Source organism: Castor canadensis, chromosome 4 (genome assembly GCF_047511655.1).
Source record: "Castor canadensis chromosome 4, mCasCan1.hap1v2, whole genome shotgun sequence".
NCBI classification, from domain to species: Eukaryota; Metazoa; Chordata; class Mammalia; order Rodentia; family Castoridae; genus Castor; species Castor canadensis.
In genome coordinates, this window is record NC_133389.1 from 125,196,612 (window position 1) to 125,219,849 (window position 23,238).

Here is a 23,238-nt window from a genome sequence, read left to right on the forward strand (position 1 = left end):
GGTCAGTTTCATGGCCAAAATCCTCTGGCTATCACAAATGGAAACAAATAATTATCTATATGGAACAAAAAGCATGACTTACAAAAGGTTTCTGGCAAATACATGCATTTGCTATGGTAAATATGAGTTGGGAAGCTTCTTAACCAAATGGAAACTAAAAACACTGAGAAAAATATGATTTGCAAAGGTTCTCTCACTGAACCTGAATTGTAGATAGCATCTACAATTGGGATAAACAGGAAAAAGTACACTTTTGTTAATCCGCCTAAACAAGGGTCTTATTCTTGTCTCTTGTTTATTCTTCATGAAAAAGAATTCAACCAAAAAGTTTTCCTTCTGAGAATGCATTCTGAAGAATGAATGTATGCCAGCAAACGTGCAAAGTCTCATGCATTTGCTCACACATAACCCCACCACACACAGACACACACACACCAATCCACCTCTTCCACAACAAGTTCGATCTCAGAAAGGTGAGGGCTTAGGTATGTGCCAGGCTGACAAATCTCATCAAGGAGAAGCTGGGAGCAACCTCTCTCCTCTTTGACCCTTGGGGCATCTCTGAATTACAGCTTAGAGGGTCTTTGACCTTATCACCTGAGGTTCCATAAGCAACAGAAGTTTTAGCAAGACCACCAGCCAATTCAACTAGAAATTATTAACATTTTCAGGAACAAAATGGACTAGATAAATCTCAAGTAAATCACATGCTAGCAAATGTGAAACAAATAACACAAATAAGATAGTTGGGGCTGCAAACTTAGGTATGAAAATTGGTCTAAAACCAATGTAACGCTTACACTTTAAGGACAGAGCCTTTATATGCTAAGCAAATATAATCTGAATTACTGACTTCAGTTGTATTGTCAATAACTGCAATATACTTATAGCTTTTCTTTCCAGTCTGAAAAGAAGGAAAATTAGAATGAAACTCAGTTTTAACTTAATTTTATTGATAACTTACTTATAATTTAGGTAATTAAGTTACCTAAAACAAAAGTAACTAATTAATAGCTCAGACTTAAAGTTCCAGTCAATCTAAATATATGGTTACTCTATCCACTACTATATTTCCTGTGATAGTTAAGAAGAAAAAGAATTAGGACTTTTAAAAAGTTTAGAAGAAGCTTCTAAGAAATAAAGCTGACGAAAATAATACCTCCTTTCTGTCCTGAACATGAGCTAGATTAGAAATGAAATTTAAAATCACTCCACTTGAGAAAATGTGCTTAGAATTCTTTGGGGAATGCCTCAAGTGATAGAGTGCCTGCCTAGCAAGTGCAAAGCCCTGAGTTCAAACTCCAGTATCGCAAAAACAAACAAAAAATTCCTTCAGTTCAAAGGAAATGTCAGTCAGATATCATATCTAATGTACAACAAGGTTAAAGGAATATATTTGCTATAAGAAACACCCAGTATTAATACTTACACAACCTCCAGCAAGGATTTCTGCTGGAAGTGGAATGGAGCCATCTCTTCTGGTAAATTTGTCTCGGACAAAATCATTAACCTAATTAAAAAAGACTGCATCAGTGAAGCAGAGTACCCAACCATTTCCTCTACTAGCGCATTGCCAAGAAATACCTGTCTCAAGATGAAATTAATAATTATCAAATGTTTACATGTAAATATAAAGTTTTAAAAGTACCTTACTAGTACGCAAGTCTCAGCAACATCAATTTTAACTTTTGGCTTAGTGGTAATCTAAATAAATGACATAAATTCAGTAAGAAAGAAACTTACAGTCAGTTTAATGGCCTTCTCTGGAGCAACTCCTATAAGTTGTGGTATCAGACCTAGGCAAAGGGAGAGAATCGTTAGCAGCAGAGATGTACTAGATACAAACATACACACCCAACAAGGAAGTATTTTCTTCTTATTAATGAGGGTTTTCATTAAAATGGGAAGAATGGTCATCCTAAAATCTCTGTATATGTCAGGCGCTTGTGGCTCGTGCCTGTAATCCTAACTACTCAGGAGGCAGAGATCATCAGGAGGATTGCAGTTCAAAGCCAACCCCAGGCAAATAGTTCCCAACACCCTCTCTTAAAAAAAAAAAAAAAAAAAACCCTCACAAAAAGGGCTGATGGAGTGGTTCAAGGTGTAGGCCCTGAGTTCAAACCCCAGCACTGGAAAAAAATTTTCTGTATATGTATGCAATAATTATTTACAAGTCAAATATAATGTCATTTTTCTTGAGGCTATAAAATCCTTTTCTTAAGCATGCTTAAAACAACAACAACAAAACAAACAAAAAAACTCCACAAACTTAACTATCCAACACCATCCCAAAAGAACCTAAGGAAAGAAGGGAGCCTATGGATTTTCTTGAGTCTGGGAACATCCCCAAAAACAATGTAACCAAATTTTCTCCCTCGTTACAACAAACACACACTGACACTTGAAAGAAGCTAACACTGTATACTTAGAAAGCTGTGGTATAGTGTGCTGTTAAGCACACCCAGATTTTTGCCATGAACACTACCTACACATAATAGCTTACAGCAGCTTGGTTATTATAGAATGTTCATAATGTTCTCCTCAAAGAAACACAGCATTCAATATTCATTCACTCAAAGAAAGCCATAACTGCAAATAAAAGTGCAGTTTTTAGTATCTAATGAGCATCTGCTTTAAGCAAAAATATATGCTATTTGTGTTTGTATTTACTAACATATGCCAGGCTTAAGACAGTTTAAAAGAATTCCCTCAAAACAAAAGAGGTCATTATTCTTAAAAAGCTAAATTTCCTTGGCTGGGTGCAAATTGGAAGAGGAAAAAGAAAGAAAGAAAAAAATATATATATATATATAAATATATGCACACACAATTCAACATTTGTAAATATTCATAGGGCTCAGCTTTCTAAAGAACACAGCTTATCCAAATTGTTAGCATACATTTTTGCATACATTTAAAAAAGATGCTAACAATAAACATCATATATCCTTTAAGTCATCTAGCTGAAGGGAAGTTACATATGTGTTTGCATGCTTGCTCACTGCTGGTCTTAAGCCTACTTTGAGGATGCTGCTGAGTGATTTTCCATGAATTGAGAGCTAGCAAGTAATCATGCATACAGGCTACTGTCAGTCAAACTAAATTATCAACGACAAACACAAATCCACACACACCTCTCAGGGGTAACGGAATGATTTAAAGGAATAAATCAGCAGATGGCAGTCTTAACTTTCAAACCATCGTGATTACCAGGTCCTATTACTTTTAATCTAACTCCTGTACAACCATGTCAGCATGTGTATTTGTTTTACAACTTGCCTCACTAAAGCTCATGGAATTTTAATAAACTACTGATTTGTGTCATTTTATCATTGTTGCCTGCAAAGAAATCTAGCTAATCTGTCAACAATTTTGTCAATCATCTGACAGAATAATGGACCAGTTCTAAGCAATATATGACAATCTCAATAATCACAGTGCTCACATACAGGACTCCTACAATCTTCTCCCTAATACAAATGTCTCTCATTTAAAAGACTGATTTTATCAGTCTGCAACTTGAATAAAGCCAACAATTCCCTCCCCTACTTGCTATACTGCACCCACTTAATATGACACCTCTCCCAAATGAAATCTTCTCTAAGCATCTATCCATTGAGAAGACAATATATCTAGGCTTTTTCTAATAGAGGACATTCCCTTTGTAATTTTAAACAATACCAAGGAAAGAAAGGTCATTATGCAATAATGAAAGACTGGAGAAATAAACAACCTTAGTGCCACTCAACCCTGACTCCATTAAGTAAAATCTAGATATGCAAGCCTTAGTATAAAACAAGCTTTCACGTGGTCAGCTTTGCATGCAGGACAATGCACATCTCTTCCCCTGGAGTACAAACTGTACAGCTGAATTTAGAAAGGCTAAGATTTCTGAATATTTGAACAAAATTCATTATATTTATTCTCAGAAGGTAGGTATATTTGAGTCCAGTGTGATTTCAAAATGACTCTCTTCTCTTATATGGTACCAAAAATGAACATCATCATGACCTTCTCCTTCAACTATAAGTGTATCAGAGTTACACTGCTCACTTGAATACCTGAAAATAATGCTAATTAGGTGTTTTTTCTCCTGTCCATGAGCATAAAGTTTTGTTCAGGCCCAGTCTTTCTTTCCTAGGAAGAGGTTCTAAACCAAACAGTTCATCAGAGCTCAGAAAAAGCTAGGGATTAATGAACCTGGGTGTGCAAAAACTCAAGTACAGTAAATTACATAAACGCCCTGGACTGGAGCATGTTGAGAGTATTTTCAAAGAATTCCAAGTGGCGCCCAAAGGAATTAAAAAATTAATCCCATCCCCCCAAGGAACCCTATATTCTAATGTGAAAACATGCAGATAAAAGTCATTCTCTTTCCAAAAAGAACAAGTTCCTACAAAGCCAGTGAGGGTTGGGGAGAATTCTTCTGTGGAGCTGCAGTCTCTGATGCTAGCAGCAGTCTCTGTGCCCAATCTAGAGTTGGTGGTAACATTCCCTGTAAAAGAAAATCTCTCTTCTTTGACTGTGTGCCTCTGAGCTAAGGGAAGAAAGGAGCAATAAGTTTTGGAGCCAGAGAATTTTCTTGCCTTTTTCTCTTTTCTTTTTAGTTCAGATGACTCATTGGAAAAGACTTATAACTGGTCTCTTTGAAAGGGAAAAAAAAATTGTGGTGTCTTTCAATTGAAACAAATATATAGAGGGTAAATTCACCTTCAAGTAGCAACCTGGCTGATGTCCTTATATTCCACCTTGCAGACATGTGCCTTAGCTTGTAAGAGCATGGTGACATAGATTCATGTTGGAAAAATATAGAATTTGAATTCCAAGAAATAGAAATAGGAGGATGACAAAATGAAGACCTTATTTGGAGACTAATATTGCTGTTACTAGAATGTATAAAAGGAAAATAAGCAAAGAGAAAACAGAAAAACCCTAAGTCTGGCTAGGCAAGCTACATAATGGTTTCCATAACAAGTGAGTAAAAAGCTGCTGTTGGTGAGAAAAAAAAATCAGTAACCTCAGTGGCTGAGATTTGCTTACTCACCCCGGTAGAGTCCAAAGAAGCCCTCATAACGCAAGACTTTCTTAAAACAGTCAAAGCTGTTTTTGTACATCAGTTCCCCAACAACAGAGCCAGTGCCACGCTGGTTTTGCATCCGGGTCTTCACTAAATCTATAGGATATACTGCAGTGGCTCCCACAGCTACAAACAGAACAATTTTTAGGCTTTTAAAAAGAACACAATTAAATGGAGAGTTCATAAGGAAAACAAATCTCATCTCAAAGGATGAGGCTATAAAACACAGCATTTATCCTCACAGAAGAAACTTATATTATTTTTCCTTCTTTTATACACAGCCAAATGGTTGAAGACTAGCAATCAGTGGGACCCATAGATACAGCTGTTTCAAGGAAACAGCTTGTTGGGCTGGGGAGGAAGTTCAGTGGTAGAGCGCTTGCCTAGCATAGAAGGCACTGGGTTCCATCGCCAGCACCAAAAAAAAAAAACAAAAACAAAAAATCTATTGTCAAAAAACACTCTTTCATAGCCTAGGTTTATAAGTTAGTAAATAAGTCATCACCAACATACAGAATCAACACTCAATTTCCTATAATGACAACATTAAACTATTATGTTTATGAAACATTTATTTGTATTTTTCATTAAATGCCTAAATATTATGCCAGTTACTTCTTAATAACTATAAAAAGCTTATGTGTGTAAATTAAATGGCTGTAATTTTACAATTTAATTCATTAAGGCATTTTGGTAAATTAGTCATAGTTACAACTATAATATTAGAAACAAATTTCTACATGATCCCATTCTTAGTATAGAATCTGTTTAAAAATATATATAAGGTTATGCTTTAGATTTTCCAGGGACTGAAATATTTATTACATGAGCTAGAGTGTTAGTTACATTTTTTTTGACTACTGAAAACCAAAACACGCTTTGCAACTTCTAAAACTGAAACTGAAAAAAATACTAGTCTCATTAGTTCAGGCTTGTTTTGAAAATTCATCTTTATTTTGACCACACCTGCTAGGTTCTTCTCAACAAAGCAACTTCAGATTCTACATACTTTCTTTGTAGAGTACTTAGGTTAAAAAAAAGTCTCAAATTTCTATTGGTAGCAGGGAGGGGAGGGGAGATTCATTTTAGCAAATAAACTACAAGTCAAGATATTCTTAAACTGAGGAAAGAGGAAAGGGAAAAAAAAAAAAAGGCAAAAGTGAATCACTTGGACAGGTTGTTTTATTTCATGAGGTTCTGGGGTTTGTATACCAAATCTTGATAACCTATACTTGCCCCTATGCCTGACCCCAAAAACTCAGTCTTATTCTCTATTTTTTCATGCTGGCCTTAACCAATATAATTAAGGTGAGTGCAGCACTGCATCTCAGACTTTCACATCATTACAGAGGTTTTATCCTGGAGACAGCCTGGAGCCAGAGGGGCCACAGTCATGCTATGACAAGTCCTCTGATCAGAGGTAAAAATAAAGAATACTTCAGAAAGCCCTGCAGTCATGACCCCCAGGAACAATGAACTGCACCTTTGCTGATCTATTGTGGTCTAGTGAGATAATATTACATTTACACCAGCCTAAAACAGCACAGACATGTCACTCACCTCCAGCAACTGAGCCCAGAGTGAATCTGTAAGCAGACTCGGCAATCTGGAGCCAGATAGGCCTGCCTACCCCAGGAGATTGCTGTCGGGAAGAAGAAAATATGGGGGAAAAAACTGGAAAAGCTACACAAATGAAAAAAGCTACAATTTGGCTATTTCAAAGATAAGAAAAAACAAAGCCTAGAAGTGATATTATTAATGATGTGATTTCATTTCTGAAAGAACAAAAATAATATATTCAAGCAATCAAAATTGGAAGCAATGTTTCAAAAAATAAATGCCTCTATTATTGGCATTTAAAAACCACCAAAATATGCAGTAGTATTTTCCTCCTATTTTTTTACAAATCTATTAATGCTTCATTTATTGGCTACTATGGGAGAATATAGTATTATTTTCCAGAAGTGAAGCTTTTAGACAAACAACTATTTTAGGTATAAAACCTTTTCCCCCTTTGTTAACCAACCTAAAATTTAAAAATCTTTCTAAAATGTATAAAAATTATCTTGGTTCCTCAATTAAAGAATACTGATTATAATCTAAAACCTCTAATAACTATTGTCCTAGCCATTCATATTTATAATTCTAACAAAATCTATGATAATAATAAAAAAAGCATGGAAAAATCCTATTGTGATTCAGAATGTTATTTTGACAGGCAAATCATAACATAAAAGACCTAAAATAATCTGTGTACATCAGTGTGTCAGTCTTATTCTTTAACATTTTCATTATGAAAATATCTGCTATGCTATGTAAACAGATTGAAACAAATGAATGAAATATTTACCTTACTATAAAGAAAACTAAAAATATTAGCCTGATATGAGCTTTAGAAAAACAAGAAGCCAGAGCTAGGTCTGATGGCACAGGCCTGTAATCCCAGAAGGCTGAAGCCTAAGAATTTTGAGTTCAAGTCCAGCTTGGGCTACACAATGAGACCCTGTCTCAAAAAAAAAAAGACAACAACAACAACAAAAACCCCCATAATAAAGGGCTACTACCCTAAAGAGGTAGAGTACTTGCTTAACATACTCAGGTACCTAGGTCTGATTCCTAGTACCACCAACAATATAAGAAGTAAAAAAGCATATTAAAACATGCAGATACTTTCCACTGTATTAACTATATATACATACATTTAAACAATATTCATTATGAAATCATGCATAATGTGCATTTTAAACCTCTACAAAAGTAGAAGTGAGATATGTACTTCATTGAGCTTCAGCTATTCTTTTTAAGTGTTGACTGAATACTTTGTTAACAGTAAGGCTAACCAACTAATTTCAATAGTTTGTTTCAATGACAGCAATTGAAAATATCTGTTCCATCATGGCAATGATAGTCTCTCACATCACATATTTTCAAAAAATTCATCTTACATCATTGTTACCAGCTGAATGTTTGTGTGCCCCCAAAATTAATGACTTGAGACCCTAATGCCCAGTGTGACAGTATCTGGAGATGGAATACTTGGGAGGTTTAGATCACGAGGATAGTGTGACAACACTGCCATCCACAAGCCAGGACAAGGCCCCCTCAACAGGAGCTGAATCATCTGGCACCTGGATCTTGAATTTCCTAGCCTCCAGAACTATGAGAACGAATTGTGTGTTGTCTAAACCACCCAGTCTGTGATAATTTGTTATAGCAGCCCAAATTTACAAGATAGGTATTTTGGCTTACATTTCACAATTCTTTAAAATCAATATAGCTGTTATGGTACCTATTAACACACACAGCATGCTGGTAACTTAAAAACATGCATATGGGGCCGAGTATGGTGGTGTACACCTATAATCCCAGCTAGTGGAAATAAAAGGATTACAGTGTGAGGCAAGCTCAGGCAAAAGCACAAGACCATATTCATATCAAAACCAAACTAAAGCAAAAGGGCTGGGGGCATAGCTTAAGTGGTAGAGTGCTTGCCTAGCAAGTAAAAGGCCCTGAGTTCAATCCCCAGTACTGCCAAAAAAAAAAAAAAAGTATATAAAACTTTTTTCCAAAATTGGAGTTTTTCAAATCACAAATTTGGATGAAATAATTTCATTTTCAATCATGTGTCCTTTCAAAAGAATATGGTGAGTTAAAATTTGTAAATTAAATTCAAATTCAGGTATGGGGACATACACTTGTTAATCTCAGCTTCTTAGGAAGCTGAAGTAGGAGAATTAAGAGCTCCAGGCCAGAGGCTGGGCACAGTAGCTCATACCTGTAATCCCAGCTACTCAGGAAGCGGAGATCAGGAAGATCAGGGTTCAAGACCAGCCCAGACAAGAACTCAAGAACCTATTCAAAAAATAACTAAAACAAAACAGAGCTAGGGATAGGCTCAAATGGTAGAGCTCCTGCCTAGCAAAAGTGAGTTCAAATCCTAGTATTAAAAAAAAAAAAGTTTTGTTTTTCATAAAATTAAAAGGCTATAATCCCAAATAAGCAATAAGTAATTACTAATTATATTATTCATCTATAAGGTTTCTTCTGTGTTCAACCACATATATTTTTTCTAGTCCCTTCCTTCAAAGAAAGATTATAAACCCTACAAAATCCTATAAAAACTAAAGGATTACACTGTGCTTTCGTTCTTAGCTGAAACATCTTCAACTATAAATACCTAAATGCTTTTTGACAGAAATGTCACCTCCAACCCTATTAAATAGCATTTATTAAAGAAAACGTACAGTATATGGTTACCAAGATTTTTTCTTAAACCTTAGTTATCACTGTAACTTATGGTTTACTTGTATTCAGGTATGTAAATTAATGTGATTAATGCTATAGCTTTCACATCATGAATATTCATAAATGGAATGCTACCATAGCTGTCATCCCTATTAATGACTGTGTACTGAATTTTTAACATTTAGGCTGAAAGAAAACATTCAGCAGTAAGAAGATTACCTACTGTGAGCAAATAGGCCAAAGGAAAAGGAACTTTCTCCCTTAAGGTTATGATTATGATCATGAAGGTCGATATTTAACAAGGTTAATTAAGTGTTTTTCAAAGCAAGACAAGAGCTGAGAATCTCAAATGATTTTTAACTGGCTCCCTAAGCATATGTGTATGCTAAGAAGCAATTGAGACCTCATTTTGAAGAGAAGTTCTTACTTTTTTTTTTAATGTACCTCATTCTATAAATGAGAATTAAATAGGACATGATCATGTCAATTAGTAAGTCAAGTAACCTGCTTGATGGAGAATGCCAATCCCATAAAGAGAATGCCTCTGCCAAATGACACACTATTAATGTGTATAAGAAAAGAAAGAGATGAGCTGGGCACAGGTGGCTCGTGCTCATAATCCTAGCTACTTAGGAGGCAAAGATCAGGGGACCATGGTTCGAAGCCAGGCCAGGCAAAGAGTTGCCAAGATTCTATCTTGAAAAAAGATGTAGGAGAGATGGCTGGGTGCTGGTGGCCTGTAATTCTAGCTACTTGGTACCTGGGAGGCTGAGATTGGGAGGACTGCAGTTTAAGGCCAGCTTGTGCAAATACTTCAAGACCCCATCTCCAAAATAAACACAGCAAAATGGACTAGAGCTATGGTTCAAGTAGAAGAGTGCTTGCTTTCCAAGCATGAAGCTCTCAGTTCAAACCCCAGTGCCACCAAAAAAAAGAAAAGAAAGAAAGAAAAGACCAAAGTCAATTTTATATTGAGCATTAGAAGGGGACAAAAAGGCTACATGGTATAGCAACTAAAATGTATGGCTAGAATAGCAAAATAAGGTCATTCAGGGAAAACAAACTAATTAGCAAAATATCCCAATTGAAAAATTGGCAAAAGACCTGAACAGAAATCTCACTTACAGAGGATATCTTAAATAAAAGAAAAGAAAGGAAGAAAAGATAAAAATGATAAAGAAAAGTTTAATGTTACTAGTAAACAGAGAAAATATACATTTAAAACTACAATGAGGGATGAGTACAAATTGTCAAAAACTGCTAGCATCACAATTTTGGAAACTGTAAGTATTGACTCCAGTTGAAGACACACGACCCTGTCGGATCTCCTAGGTGTAGTCTGTAACAAGAACATAGGTGTGTTAAAAGACACATTCAAGATTGTAGCAGCATTATTTGCAGTATCAAAGGGCTGGAAACACCCTAAATACTCAAGTATAGAATGGATATATATGATATAGAAGTGACCTGCAGTGAGAAAATGGAAATTGTGATTCGAACAAAGTGAATTAAACAAAGGGAGATAGGTTGCAGAGAAAAGGATGTGTACATTTTTGGAGCCTGTAACAGTTTGGAAGTTAAAACCAGGCTAAAGACCAATTTTGACCCTAAATGAAAATAAGTAAATGAACTTCCTCTTTTATTTTTACTATGTATTATATGATTTTTCAACTGTAGGGGGTAAACGATCTATGATGGACTTGTTTAGGGGTGTGTGTGTGTGTGTGTGTGTGTGTATACAATTTTTTTTTAAATTCCCAAAATTATAATGTTATAGGCCATTCAGTCAAAGTGAGTTGAATTGTGTTCTGCCAAAACATGATTAAGATGATTTTTACCTTTATTTCATGTATAGCATTCTTAAGAGTTAGGACTCTGTCTCTTTTGTGTACAAACAAGTTTGCATTATCATGGGCTCTCTTTGACCTTTGGATTCATGAGTACACAAAGGAAAACTTTAACAGTCCACTGACAAGTTCCTTTCTTTTCTTTTTTTTGGTGGTACTGGAGTTTAAATTCAGAGCCTTGCATTTTCTGGGCAGGCACTCTAACACTTGAACCACACTCTAGGCATTTTTTTTTTTTAAGAACTTTCTATGTTTGTCACCTATGATAGATCATTCATTTGTTTTTTTTTTGAGACAGGGTCTTACTATGCAGCTGAGGCTGGCTAGAGTTAGCTATGTAGCCCAAGCTGGCCTTGAACTCATACTCCTCCTGCCTCAGGCTTAAAAGTACTGGGATCACAGGCAAACTAAAGGTATGTGTCCATCATACCCTGCTCAATACATATTCTGAACACAATCCTCTGAAACCTAAATGTTAAATGTACTACGGATATCTTTCCTTACTGTGTAGCTTATCTTTCAACCCTCTTAGTGGTGTACTTTGATGAACATAACAGAAATTTAGTGTTCAATTTATTAATCTTTTCCTTTATGACTGGTATTTTGTGGTCTGTTTATAAACTCTGTATCTCTAGCCTCAAATCAGTGCTTCCACTGAAGACAGGCAAACCATCTTAAATCTATTTACAGAATTCACAACAATAGCAGAACTACATCACCTCCTAAGGACAAAGAAATATGAGGAATATGTAGACTTATGGAGCCAAAGACTGCACAAGTTTCAGATTTGGCCTCTCAGAAAACTTCCACCAGGAGGAGGCATAGGTAGGAGGATCATAGTCCAAGGCCAAAAAAGAATTGTAAGGCAGTTCACGGTAGCTCACAGCTACTCCAAAGACAGAAAGCTAGAGGATCAAGGTTCAAGGCTAACCTGGGCAAAAAGTTAGCCAAATTCCTATTTCACCATAAAAAGCTTGTGGCTTATGCCTGTCATCCCAGCTACAGGGGAAGCTAAGTAGAAGGTTCGCTGTCCTGGTGAACCTGGGCAAAAGTGCAAGAGACCCTATCTCAATATAACCAAAGCAAAAAGGGTCAAGGGTGTGGCTCCAGTGGTAGAGCACTGTCTAACTAGCTCAAGGCTCTAAGTCCCCAACCCTAATACCACCAAAACAAACAAAGAAACAAACTTAAGATCCTCTCTGAAAAATAACTAAAGCAAAGAGGACAGGGGATAATGGTTGAAATGGTAGAGCGTGAGGCGGAGTTCAAAACCCCAGTACTGCCAAAAAAAAAAAAAAAAGAAAGAAAATTATTAGGAGGAAGAAAAGTGGGTAAAGAAGAAAGTAAGCCAGCAGAAACACTAACAGAGGAGGAAATTAGTTGGAACTTTTAAGTCCAGTGTACATTGGTTTTAATAGGCTAAATGAAGTATTTTTCCAATTATAAATATTTATTTATTTGTTTGTTTTTGTGGTGCTGGGATAGAACTCAGGGCTTCACACATGCCAGGCTAGTGAGCTACACCCCCAGGTTCTCAATTACAAACATTAAGGACACCTCCAAGAATAGCCATATAATAGAAACATATAACATTATAAAATATCTTTTTGAAATGAAATTTTTTAAAATTCAAGAGTAAATTTTTACAAATGTATACCACAATAAGAACTCTTTAAGCATTTCAATGTCTCAAATTTTTTATAATGTTATAAATTTTCATTTAAAAGTCACTGAATTTGAATAAATCTGTTTTTAAAGTATCTGAGAACTGACAATGGAAATAAACTTTTACGGCAGCAGATAAGAGTTTTTAGGTACAAAAAGGCCAAATTGCAATGAGTTACAGATACATTTTAACTGCAGGAAGCTTTACTACACACCAATCAAACAATTAAAAGTACTGCCATAAATTTAGGTAGAAAAGCTCTTTTTGATTTTTGGTTTGGTTCAACTAAGTACAAAAGTTCTTATTCATTATGTAAAGTGGAACTAGAAATTCTAATTAATTTCAGAGGTGAAATTGTTCCAGGATTAGTGCAGGGAAACATCAAGGGGACAAGGACTGGCCCTCCTGGCCCTCACCCCCACACAAAGCCATGTGACCATCTGCTACAACTGAAGCTTCCTCCAAGGGCTAGAGAGCAAGCAATTAGTTTTTTAAATGGCAACAGAGGTTTCTGTCTAAAACAAGACTTGTTCAAAACTGTTTCATTCCACTCTTCAAGATAATTTCATGGGTTTTGGTTTTCCCTAACCCAGATAGTATTTGGGAAATCAGAGATGGTGGTATTTTTTTTTTTTTGGTGCTGAGATTTGAACTCAGGGCCTCCCACTTGCTGGGCAAATGCTCTACCATGTGAGCCACACCCTTCGCCTGTGAAATCAGAAATGGAGCCATATTAACTTTATAGGATATAAAGGCTATTTTAATCATCCCTAACATTAAGAAAAATAATAACACTAATATCTTACAAAAAAGGTAATAGTCAAAGATTTCTTTTTGGTTCATTAATTAGATATATTTTCCTTTTCTTTATTGTAATCTATAAGACACTATCCCAGTGAATAGTTTATTTGATTTGAGAAACGTACTTTAAAAACCCTACAAATACCAGTTTAATGATACACAGTGAACTTAACACTAATCTTTAAGTTGATTAGACAAATGAATAGAAAATAATGCTAATTCTAATGGAAAGGATACCAAGTCATATATGTTTCAACTCTTATTTTTCTTATCTTAATAAGCTTAAAGAACAAAATACAAACATAATTCTAGGAATCTCAAAATATTCTGTAATAGTGTGGATAATAATTCTATAAAGGTAATCTTTGGACTAAATCTTTCTCAGGAAAGTTTTTAATTTTCATAGCAATCACAAGCTTTAAGTTTGTCATGCATATTCTATTTCAGCATTTTTTGAAGCTGATTATTTTTATGAGACTGCTTTTACCTGTCTCTGAAATTCTGCCAAGTTGTAAGGTAAGGCCCCCTCAGCCAATGGGGCTATTCTCTCAATATCTGCCAAAGTCAAGCGCCTTAAGGGAAAAATATGGGAAAGAAAGTGTTAGATGTTGACAAATGCCTCACATCAAGAACATCTTTTTAGGGCTGGAGGTGTGGTTCAAGCAGTAAAATGCCTCCTGAGTTCAAAACCCAGCACTGCCATAAAACAAAGAATAACTGTATTTTAAAAATGTGATTTGCTTACTCACACAGATCATTTTTGTCAGGAAAAAAAATCTTCAAACAAAACAAGAAAAAAAAAAATCTCCAGAGCCCATTTACATCAACAAAAAGCAAAAGACTCTAGAGAAATAATATTGGAGTGTATAAAATTAATAAGACTTCAGTGATACATGATAAAAGTGAAGAAATATCCTTGCAAGACATAAGGTATAGACACTGAAAGTCCATACCTACTCAATATATCCCTCCACCCCTTCAGCATATCTATTTAATGCATAAGTACAGAATATCATAGAAGGAAAGACAGATACAAAATTAAGGAAGGCCACAAGGCTAAGATAGAAACTTTCTTTTATCAGTATTGTTTTTCAAATCCTTTCAGTTATGAACCATGTGAATACACTAATGGTCTCAAAAATTTACTTAAAAATACACACATTCCATGAACCAGCTAAAAAGTCACCTTAAATTCACTTTTTTCTTTTTGAGAGCATTTATCATCATGAAGGAGGCTCAAAACTGTATCTAAAATGTGAAACATAGATGGGTGAGACATGGCCTGGTATTTTATGTTAATCACCAGAGATGGATAATATATAGACAGTTGAAATATTTAATATAAGCTCTGGTCCAACAATTAATTACATAGCATGAAGGCAATAAATCACCTATGTACAATGAACTTCCTTCCATTAGTCCTCAGTTAAAACACATTTTTCTGATACTGTTATACTATTAGAGGTGACTGAAAAAATCTAATCTCTTAATAGAACATAAGCTCTATTTTCATTGATTTATTAGGTACCCATAGATAAGGGTTTTTCTTTTGAATTTGCATGACTTTACAAATTAAACACCCTCTAGGTCCTTTGGGTTTTTTTTTTTTTTTAATTTATAACATAAAGGCATAAAACACATGAGCTTGTCTGTGATGGTAACTATGATAATGTCATAGGCATAGCTCAAGAAAATAATACTTTCCAACACAAAATGATACGTACCATTCACTAAAATGACCATTTACAACATCTAAAAGGGTTACGAAATTTTTCCATGTACCTCAGTCTATTTTCATAAATTTATAAATTTAAGCAAATTTCCACAAATCTCTTGAAATCTGCAGAAAGCCCAAACTGGTCTTTTTTTTCCCCTCTCTCCTCACTTCCCTCTCCTTTTCTCTTTTTCCTTCTTTCTCCCATGTCCCTCTTTGTGCTACTCAACCCCCTAATCCCTTCATTTACCTCTCTGGCTCCATCTCTTTCCTCTTTTTAACCCCTTTTCTCCTTTCCCCCCCTTATTCTCCCTTCCTCCATCACCTTCCACCCTCTGTCTGTTTTCTTCTGTCTCTTTTTCCTACTGAGTTTCTGATATTTGCTTGTTTCTCTTTCTTAGAATTTATATACTGAATAAAGTATTATTGAAATTAACTGAAAGCACACTACTGTTTCATATTTTAAAAGAACTGCTCTATAAAAATATCACGAAGAGGGAGGGGGAAGAGGTGGGGAAATGGTATGGGAAGATGAAAATAGTGCAAATACTGTATAAAATGGAAAATGGAAAAATGATACCTAGGAATCAAGGAGGAATAAAGGAGAAGATGGAGGGGGTGAATTCAAGTATGAAAATATTTGATATATTATAAGAACACTTATAGATGTCACAATGTACCTCCACAGAGCACAACAAAAAAATTTTTTTAATTAAAAAAATATATATAAAGAATTATTGGAAGTTACCCAGAAGCATTATATAAGTCTGCAAGCTGATAGAGGATATCGATTTCTAGTGGTGTAACTTGTCCATAGCGTATGGCATTCTGGGCAAATTCCTCTGGAACAAAAAAAAAAAAAAGTTAAAATCTTCAAAGATCAATATACAGCAAACTTTTACCTTCACCAACTATAATGTTATCTGAACTTTAAGTAGTCTGAATTTTAGTACTGTCTTAAAAATCTAAAACTGAAATAAATATTTAAATTCAACTACATAAGAATAACTACAGTTAGCTATTGAAAGTTAGAAAGAGATAAAATGTTAAGAGGATGAAAGAGCAAAAACAGATAAATTAACTCCAACCATAAACAGTATTTTTAGATCCCACTCTATTATCTTGCTTGTTCACTTTGGTCTCTAGAGTTTCAAGATAAAAGAAACAGCAGCTCTCTAGTTGCACAAAACATCCTATTACAATTCACCAAAAGTAGTAGTAGTAGTAGGAATACTCATCTTTCTGTGGCAATTCCTTCCTAGTATAAACAAGCTGCTGCCACACCGCCACTGACCTGTTTGACAGATTGGGCCAAGGTTTGTTTCAAAACTGTCAAAGGCACTTTTCCCTTCCTAACCTTAGCATCCCATTAAATCCACCTGAATTTCTGGAGCCAAAATTTAGCATATATACACATGATAACATACTTTCTAGATCTGACTTTAGTGGATGACTTTGTATCAACCTCATGCATAGTTGACGAAAAGTGAAAACGCAGAGGTTCAAGGATTTTTAAATCTTACCCTTTGTGACTTCAATATCTTTCCTTGTACCAGCTAAAGTGCTATATATCTTACGAACAAGTTCCATGTTGTTCAGTAGGGAATTAAATGCATTGAAGTAGGAGAAGCTAACTTGATGTGAGATACTTCCTCCAGCAGCCTAGGAAATGGCAACATAAAAAATTGAAATATCAAAAATAAGAAACATATGTTGGACACTGTATTTTTTTTCTAAAAGGATCCAATATGCATCATTAAAATGAATAACAACAGTCCATAAATACAAGGACGATATCATACTAAAACACTCAGTGCATTTCATGCTCTCAGAGAACTCTAGGTTTTAAGGAAGAAAGCAACATCTGGAAGTTAGACTTCATGGTTCATCTACCTATAAGGTCAGAAACAACAAATATAATTATTTCAGATCAAAAACTGATTATTTAAACAGGATTTTCGAGACCCTCAACTATGGAACGCCTGCTAGTCCCAGATAAGTGAAATATTAACGTACAATATAAGGAACATTTTTGTTATTTTTTTATCCCCACACACATGTACAGAAATCAAGTAATAACTTTAATTTTTTTCCATGCTGGAAATTAAATCCAGGGCCTCTTGAATATTAAGCTTATGCTATACAAATGAGCTACATCACTAGCTCTGGTAACTTTAAATTTAAAGACTATTTCAGTATATCAACTTTTTTGGATTTTTAAGGTGATTGTAATAATTAATATACTTAGTGTGTGCTGTTCTCTGAATCAGCATTATGAAAGGTACAACTACCAAATTCAAAAAAAGCACAGAAAATCTGGTGAGGATTTATTTACTATTAAGTATGCCTTCAATGAAACAGCACAAGTAGGATCTCTCACGCTATGACAGTGGGCGAGGTGGCCTTCATCATCTCTGCATGTTCAGGTGGTAATTCTCCCTCTGTCTACCACTTAGACAAAAACTCAAAGAAGATTTTTCAGTTTCCAAAAGCCTAATTTCCAAGTCAGAAGTCAGAGGAACCCACATTATTGAAAATATCTGCTATTTTAAAACTCAAAGAAATGCTTACGGAAATACCAGTGGAACAGACAACCTTGAGCAAAAATGTCTATTTCAAATAGTGTAGATAAAGACAGGCAAATGTACCCACCCCACTGCTCCTTATATACATGCCTTAACTCAAATAAAGACTATATTTGTATTAGCATGAATTTAGATACTAGTGACCCAAAAGCAGAACTCAAACTATTTAATATATTCCTCTTAGGACTGGAAATGTCTTTTGGTAAACTAAGGCTATCTTAAGTCCACCTAACCCAGTTGGAAAAGATTAAATGGGTTCCTTCATCCTAATTATACTGAATGAACCCTTTCCTCTGGCATTTTCTTTCCTTCTCTCCTTCCCTCCCTGTTTCCTTCTTTCTTTCTTCCCTTCTTTCATTTTTTGTTTGGGGTATGAGGTAAAGGTAGGGAAGTGCAGGATGGGTATCAGAGAGAGGAAATGTGTGAGAGAAAGTGACATGCTCCATGTTCAAATTCACTGAAGAAAAAGAACAGAAGTTGATCTTCTACCCCAATCTAAATCAGGGATAATGGTCTTCAGCTGAAACAACAAAAGCACTCATTGGCTTTCTTCCATTTAAAACAAGCAGCAATCAAAAACTTATGCATAAGTATAGTGCATGAACAAAAGAATGGGCAAGTGAGGAAAGTTTCACCACTTTCTGTGAGGAAGTGGAGGATATGAGCTTGCCATTGGTCTAAGTGATTACTTTATCAAGTTTTGCAGTTTGACAAAAAACAAAACAAAACTGTGTCTGGTGCATACACACTGAATGCATAGGTGAAGGGGCAGAGAGGAGTGAGCCACAAAGGCTGATGGACACATTTCCTCCATACCTTCTCCCATGGGCATGGATATTAAAACAGTGCAGAGGCCAGTGACAAAGGAAGGAGCCATCCTTATCACAAGACTTTGGGAGCCTGCTGGGGTGGAAAGAGGTCAAGATGAAGGCAGTGGTGTGTGGGAGAGGTACTGCCCATTGGAAAAAGTAATTGCTCACCCTTGTCTATAAACTCTCATTTTCCTTGAACTGGACTTTGTAAGTGGAAATAATCAATTTAGAAATACATGAGAGCAAGATGGTGACTAAAAAAAGCCATGATCTGAGGAAACACCACTTACCATCACCTCTACCTCTCTTACATACACACACCCCTACTTGTTTACCTTCTACCAACCAATCATGAACTTTAAATAGTCAAAGGAGGCATTAGGTCCAGGACCCAATGGTTCAAAATATCTCAGGAAATAGCAAGTCAAAGTACTCATGTTCTACTTACTGAAACTAAGTTCTCCTCCACAAAAGGAGTCAGCATGTGAGATCTAATGGTAACCATGATGTCACTGAAATCCAGACCAGAAATCATGCCACTTTTGCTTTTGTCTTTTAGTGCAAAGGCTTGCCTTGCATGTTCCAACTGCAGCTCCTGGAGGGAAAAATTAGAAATAAAGCACTAAATTGGTTAAAATACATCACAAGTACATATTCTAGAAAGAAGGAAGGACAGACATCCTTCCCCCATCTGTCTTACTACAGAAACAAACAATATACAATTCTGAAATCACAGCAAAGCTTTTAATTTATGAGGCACATGTTTTCCTGGAAATGTACTACATATTACTCCTCAGGAAAAAGAATGAAAAAAGAACCTTCAGATTTTACTTGAAAAGTTTTCACCGAAAACAAAAAGAGTAAAATGTTTTTCGTGCTATACTTCAGGCTTTAAAATATACAGTAATTTATTCTCTCTTGCTTGAAGACTGTCTTGTCTTCCAAAAGTACTTCTTGAATTAAGAGTTTACATTCATTTTCAGATTTTAAGTTTAAATGTTGCAATCAAACTCTCTTTCCTTTCCTCTGAATTCAACACAATTCTTTTCAAACAACTTTTTAAAAAATGAAGTCACTGTGATACTCCACTAATTAGTAAGTGTGATACTTTGTAATTCTAATATGAAAATGGAGTGTGGGGGAGAAGGAGGATAAAGGAGAATGGTGGAGAGGGTAAATTCAAGTACGATATATTTGATATATTAAGAACTTTTGTAAATGCCACAATGTACCCCCACCCCAGCACAACAATAAAAAAAATTTTTTTTAAATAAAAAGAAAATGGTAAATAACAAACTGCATAAACAGTATTTAGTTATCACTGTCAGGCTTTGGGCAGAGTTATTCTTAGGGACTGTAAAATGACCCAGAGTATCTCTGAACTTTTGAACTACTGCATATTCAAACTTTGTAATAAGTGATATTAATAAAAACAACAAAATATGCCAATTATCCCATAGGAACTATACAAAAGTCAAAATCAGAGCATTTCTGCCCTGGGGACCCATGACATAATCCAAATAGACCCGCTGGCACAACATAATGATGGTGTGATCAGATGCCATTTTCATGCTCTTATAACTCCGAAAATCAGTCATATTTAAATATAGAAATATTATTTAAAGATAAGATTAAATATTACAATGTTCATTATCATTCATTTAGCAAAACCTCCAATCGATGTTGTTTTACCTTTTTCTTTCTTTTCTTTTTTTCAGTACTAGGTGTTGAACTCAGGGCCTTGTACTTGCTATGCAGGCACTTTACCACTTGAGCCACTCTGCCAGGTTTTTTGTGCTGGTTATTTTTGAGATAGGGTATCACTTCATGCCTGGGCCAACATGGGCCATGATCCTCCTATTTGTGCTTCCCTGGTAGGTGGTATGACAGGCAAGTATCACCATGTAGCCATTAGTTGAGATGAGGTCTTGCAAATTTTTTGCCCAGTTTGGCCTTGAACTCTGATCCTCCCAATCTCCACCTCCTAAGTAGCTGGGATTATAGGTCAGTCACTGCATGCAGCTTTTTTCTGGCATGTAAAATGTTTCTGGGGACTAGAGATGTAGCTCAGTGGTAGGGCATTTGCCTAGCATGTGTAAGGCCCTGGAATCAATACCTAGCACAATAAATAAATAAATAGGTTTTGTTAGAATTCTCACTCAGTTTATTTAACTATATTTTACTATGGACTTGTGACATCTCTTTTTTTTTTTCATTTTTCTTTTATTATTCTTTTTTTTTTTTTTATAGGTTGGGACCTCTTTTTTTTTTTTTTTTCTTCTACCAAATGGTCCACTTGATTGCTTTTATTTATTTATTTTTTTATTTTTTTTCATTTTTCTTTTATTATTCATATGTGCATACAAGGCTTGGTTCATTTCTCCCCCCTGCCCCCACCCCCTCCCTTACCACCCACTCCACCCCCCTCCCGCTCCCCCCACTCAATACCCAGCAGAAACTATTTTGCCCTTATCTCTAATTTTGTTGTAGAGAGAGTATAAGCAATAATAGGAAGGAACAAGGGGTTTTGCTGGTTGAGATAAGGATAGCTATACAGGGCATTGACTCACATTGATTTCCTGTGCGTGGGTGTTACCTTCTAGGTTAATTCTTTTTGATCTAACCTTTTCTCTAGTTCCTGGTCCCCTTTTCCTATTGGCCTCAGTTGCTTTAAGGTATCTGCTTTAGTTTCTCTGCATTAAGGGCAACAAATGCTAGCTAGTTTTTTAGGTGTCTTACCTATCCTCACCCCTTCCTTGTGTGCTCTCGCTTTTATCATGTGCTCATGGACTTGTGACATCTCAATGGTAATTCAAAACCATTAAAATTACCTTAGCAGTTATTTGCCTTATAATTCATTAAGCTATACATTTGTTTTATGTAGTTTTCTCTATGTGCATATTTAACAATAAAACAAAAAGAAATTCTTTTTTTTTTTCCCCTTCATTTTTCTTTTATTATTCATATGTGCATACAAGGCTTGGTTCATTTCTCCCCCCTGCCCCCACCCCCTTCCTTACCACCCACTCCGCCCCCTCCCTCTCCCCCGCCAATACCCAGCAGAAACTATTTTGCCCTTATTTCTAATTTTGTTGTAGAGAGAGTATAAGCAATAATAGGAAGGAACAAGGGTTTTTGCTGGTTGAGATAAGGATAGCTATACAGGGCATTGACTCACATTGATTTCCTGTGCGTGGGTGTTACTTTCTAGGTTAATTCTTTTTGATCTAACCTTTTCTCTAGTTTCTGGTCCCCTTTTCCTATTGGCCTCAGTTGCTTTAAGGTATCTGCTTTAGTTTCTCTGCGTTAAGGGCAACAAATGCTAGTTAGTTTTTAGGTGTCTTACCTATCCTCACCCCTCCCTTGTGTGCTCTCGCTTTTAGCATGTGCTCATAGTCCAATCCCCTTGTTGTGTTTGCCCTTGATCTAATGTCCACATATGAGGGAGAACATACGATTTTTTGGTTTTTTGAGACAGGCTAACCTCACTCAGAATGATGTTCTCCAATTCCATCCATTTACCAGCGAATGATAACATTTCGTTCTTCTTCATGGCTGCATAAAATTCCATTGTGTATAGATACCACATTTTCTTAATCCATTCGTCGGTGCTGGGGCATCTTGGCTGTTTCCATAACTTGGCTATTGTGAATAGTGCCGCAATAAACATGGGTGTGCAGGTGCCTCTGGAGTAACCTGTGTCACAGTCTTTTGGGTATATCCCCAAGAGTGGTATTGCTGGATCAAATGGTAGATCGATGTCCAGCTTTTTAAGTAGCCTCCAAATTTTTTTCCAGAGTGGTTGTACTAGTCTACATTCCCACCAACAGTGTAAGAGGGTTCCTCAAAAAGAAATTCTTGGCAGGATGATGAGCTAGAGACAAGTATATCAAGCCTACTAAATCTTCCAATAGTACTAACTTTAGAAAGCTAAATGGGGCTGGAGGCATGACTTAAATGATATAGTGCCTGCCTAGCAAGTATGAAGCCCTGACTTCAAACCCCAGTTCAACTAAAACAAAAACTAAAAAGCTAAGTGGTAATACTGAAAAAATATCTAACAAAAGATATACTTGGATTTGCTTAAAAAGAGAAACAAATTCGAATGGTAAATAAGACTCTCAGATAAAGATTACAAAGGAACTAGCACAATTTGACATTTTCTCTTTTCTTCCTTCTTTTCAATTTTAGTTATTCCACCTAGCTCATTCCTTCTTTCATCATCTCAGTTTCAATCTGCACCCTTCAAATGAAGCAGGTATTTTTTATTTCATTTAGATTAGTTAAAAGTGGTCCCCTTGGCAAGGATATTCCGAAAAAGCCTCAGAAGCCAGACACTGGTCCACTTCTTGTCTTACATACATTTTCCCTTCCTCTCTCTTTTGTTTCTTTTGTGTGTGTATGTGTGTGTGTGTCTGTGTGTGTGTGTTACTGAGGTCTGAACTCAGGGCTTCAGACTTGCTAGGCAGGCACTCTACTACTTGAGCCATC

At 35.8% G+C, this 23,238-nt stretch overlaps 1 protein-coding gene across 3 annotated transcripts in view; it reads right to left on the reverse strand.

Annotated features, from left to right (window-relative positions):
• Window positions 1-23,238, reverse strand: part of Slc25a12 (solute carrier family 25 member 12) — a 190,227-nt gene that overhangs the window by 18,006 nt on the left and 148,983 nt on the right. For all 3 annotated transcript variants that reach the window (XM_074071102.1, XM_074071101.1, XM_074071104.1), the window contains 8 exons: window positions 19,196-19,342; window positions 16,874-17,012; window positions 16,099-16,192; window positions 14,124-14,208; window positions 6,638-6,719; window positions 5,045-5,203; window positions 1,744-1,796; window positions 1,430-1,510 (listed from right to left, as the gene is read on the reverse strand). In XM_074071102.1, coding sequence (XP_073927203.1) covers window positions 1,430-1,510; window positions 1,744-1,796; window positions 5,045-5,203; window positions 6,638-6,719; window positions 14,124-14,208; window positions 16,099-16,192; window positions 16,874-17,012; window positions 19,196-19,342 — 840 coding nt within the window. The remainder of the gene's footprint in view (window positions 1-1,429; window positions 1,511-1,743; window positions 1,797-5,044; window positions 5,204-6,637; window positions 6,720-14,123; window positions 14,209-16,098; window positions 16,193-16,873; window positions 17,013-19,195; window positions 19,343-23,238) is intronic.